The 2,215-nt window shown below is 54.5% G+C and overlaps 1 protein-coding gene across 2 annotated transcripts in view; it reads right to left on the reverse strand.

The window, feature by feature from the left end:
- The window catches only part of C8G (complement C8 gamma chain), a 618,926-nt gene that overhangs the window by 613,504 nt on the left and 3,207 nt on the right, over positions 1 to 2,215 (reverse strand). Inside the window, exon 7 of one of the 2 annotated variants that reach the window (XM_037730304.1) lies at positions 502 to 507. In XM_037730304.1, the coding sequence (XP_037586232.1) occupies positions 502 to 507 (6 nt within the window). Of the gene's footprint in view, positions 1 to 463; positions 508 to 2,215 lie in introns of those variants that run through there. The other variant, XM_037730305.1, reaches the window with a different exon arrangement.

Below are 2,215 nucleotides of genomic sequence, written 5' to 3' on the forward strand. Positions count from 1 at the left end.
CTTGGAGATGGGGGGCCCAAGACTCTGAAGAAGCCGAGGCGAGGAGAAAACCTGAGGCGTCAGCACTTTTTCACACTTGTCAAGAAATAGCAAGGTCACTAAGTTTTATGTTACTGTTACTAATTCTTATCTTCTAAGGAAAAGAGGAACCAGGTGCAGAAGCAGAAGTTGAAAGTAGCCATGGAGCGTGACCGCCGAAGCACAGCGTCACACAGAGACAGGTCCCTGGATGTCTGCGGGCCTCCCTGACAGCCGCCAGGCCTGCCACAAGAGCTTAGAGGAGCGGAGTTTTCTCCTCACTCCCTGGAGGACGGAGATGTCTCAGCCACCTTGGACGTCTCCTTCCCTAGCTGGCTAAACAGTGGGCGCTTTCCCGGCACCGACACTGGCACAGCCGAGGCGCCCTCCAGCAGCCCTTACGTGGGCGGGACAGAGGACTTAGAGCATCTTGCCTTAGGGTCACCTCTTTCCCGATGCCACCTCAGTCCCATGCTTCTTGACCTGAGGCTTGTTAATAAGATTAAAGATCATATGAATATATATGTATATATTTATGTTACGTATGAATAGCTATGTGATTATTTTATGATTATGTGTGTATATTTGTGATTACATATGAATACGTATGTGATTTTTTCGGATTATATATAGGAATAACTCTGTAACTGTATCTCTAATTCATTTCTGTTTCTATGTTTATATGAGAACATGCTCAGGCCTCGGACACTTGCCTCAGCTCTTTCAGGGTTCCCCCCCCACAGATGGGGCTTCACCAAGTTGGCCAGGCTGGTTTCAAACTCCTGACCCCAGGTAATCTGCCCACCTTGTCCTCCCAAAGTGCTAGAATTACAGGTGCGAGCCACCACACTCAGCCATTTCTGTGTGTAAATGTATATACATATATGTGTGTGTGTGTGTGTATATATATATATATATATATACATATATATATACTGTTTCTTTTTTTGAGTCAGAGTCTTGCTCTGTCGCCCAGGTTGGAGTGCAGTGGCATGATCCCAGCTCACTGCAACCTCTGCCTCCTGGGTTCAAGCGATTCTCCTGCCTCAGCCTTCGGAGTAGCTGGGATATTACAGGCGCCCACCACCATGTCTGGCTAATTTTTGTATTTTTAGTAGAGACAGGGTTTCACCATGTTGGCCCGGCTGGTCTGTAACTCCTGGCCTCAAGTGATCCACCTGCCCTGGCCTCCAAAGTGCTGGGATCACAGACGTGAGCCACCGCCCGGCCAAATGAAGCAAGCTATTTTAAAGAACAGTGATTCACACAGAGCTGCCGTGATTTTATGCAGTGCCTGAAATTTAACTAAACCTCATTAAACGCTTCTGTGAAAATGCAATGCCTGTAGTCCTTGCGTTCCGCAGCCTGTGGTCCCAGTGCAGCCGGCCAAGTGGCCACGGGCTTCACCCGGCGCGGGAACCCACCCAGCCCGGCAGTCGGCAGTCGGAGACCTGGAGTCAGGCTGGGCCACTCCCACCAACCGCAGCACCCACGTCATGGGTGGGTCTCTGGCGCCACCCCGCGACGTTCAGCCCTCTTTGAAGCTGTGACCGTGGCCAGCTACCCGACTCCTGCCCCCAGATGAGACCCTCGCTTTCTGTTTGGGGGATGGGGGCCAGGCATGGAGGGGGCTCTCCCAGGGCTCAGGCACAGGAATTCCCAACATTGCCAGCTCTGAACGCTGAGCCCTTCTGCTGCACACTGGTCTGTATGCCATGGGTCTCCGGGACACGGAGCTTGAGTGGGCAGGAGCGATGAAAGGGTGTGACCTCCTGACCCTTCTCCCTCCCAGGTCCCGGCAGTCAGGGCCCTGCCCCCCTTCCACCTGCCCTTCTAGGGGTCCAGCAGCTGAGGAAACTTCGGTGGGCACAGCAGGGTGACACCCGCCCATGGGATGGGGAGCCCTTGGGCAGCTGCTGGCTCCTCCCAGCCCTCAACCAGGCCACACACCCCTGTCCTGTCTGGAGCAGGCCAGTAGGCAATGTGGTCAGGGCTGGGGGCCAGGACCTCCAGGGACCAGGCAGCTGCCCTTCTTGCCCTGTGGCCTGCAGCCACCTGGGTGTCCTGGGTCCTTCCGAAGCCCAAAGAAAGAGGGGGTGGGGGAAAATGAGGTGAGGAAAGGGTGGGAGAGGAGGTTGGGGGGCTGGGGCAGAGGTGAGGGGAGTGGGAATGGTGGTGAGGACAGGGTGGGAGGGGT

This window comes from Cebus imitator, unplaced genomic scaffold (genome assembly GCF_001604975.1).
Source record: "Cebus imitator isolate Cc_AM_T3 unplaced genomic scaffold, Cebus_imitator-1.0 Scaffold339, whole genome shotgun sequence".
In the NCBI taxonomy this organism is placed as follows: Eukaryota; Metazoa; Chordata; class Mammalia; order Primates; family Cebidae; genus Cebus; species Cebus imitator.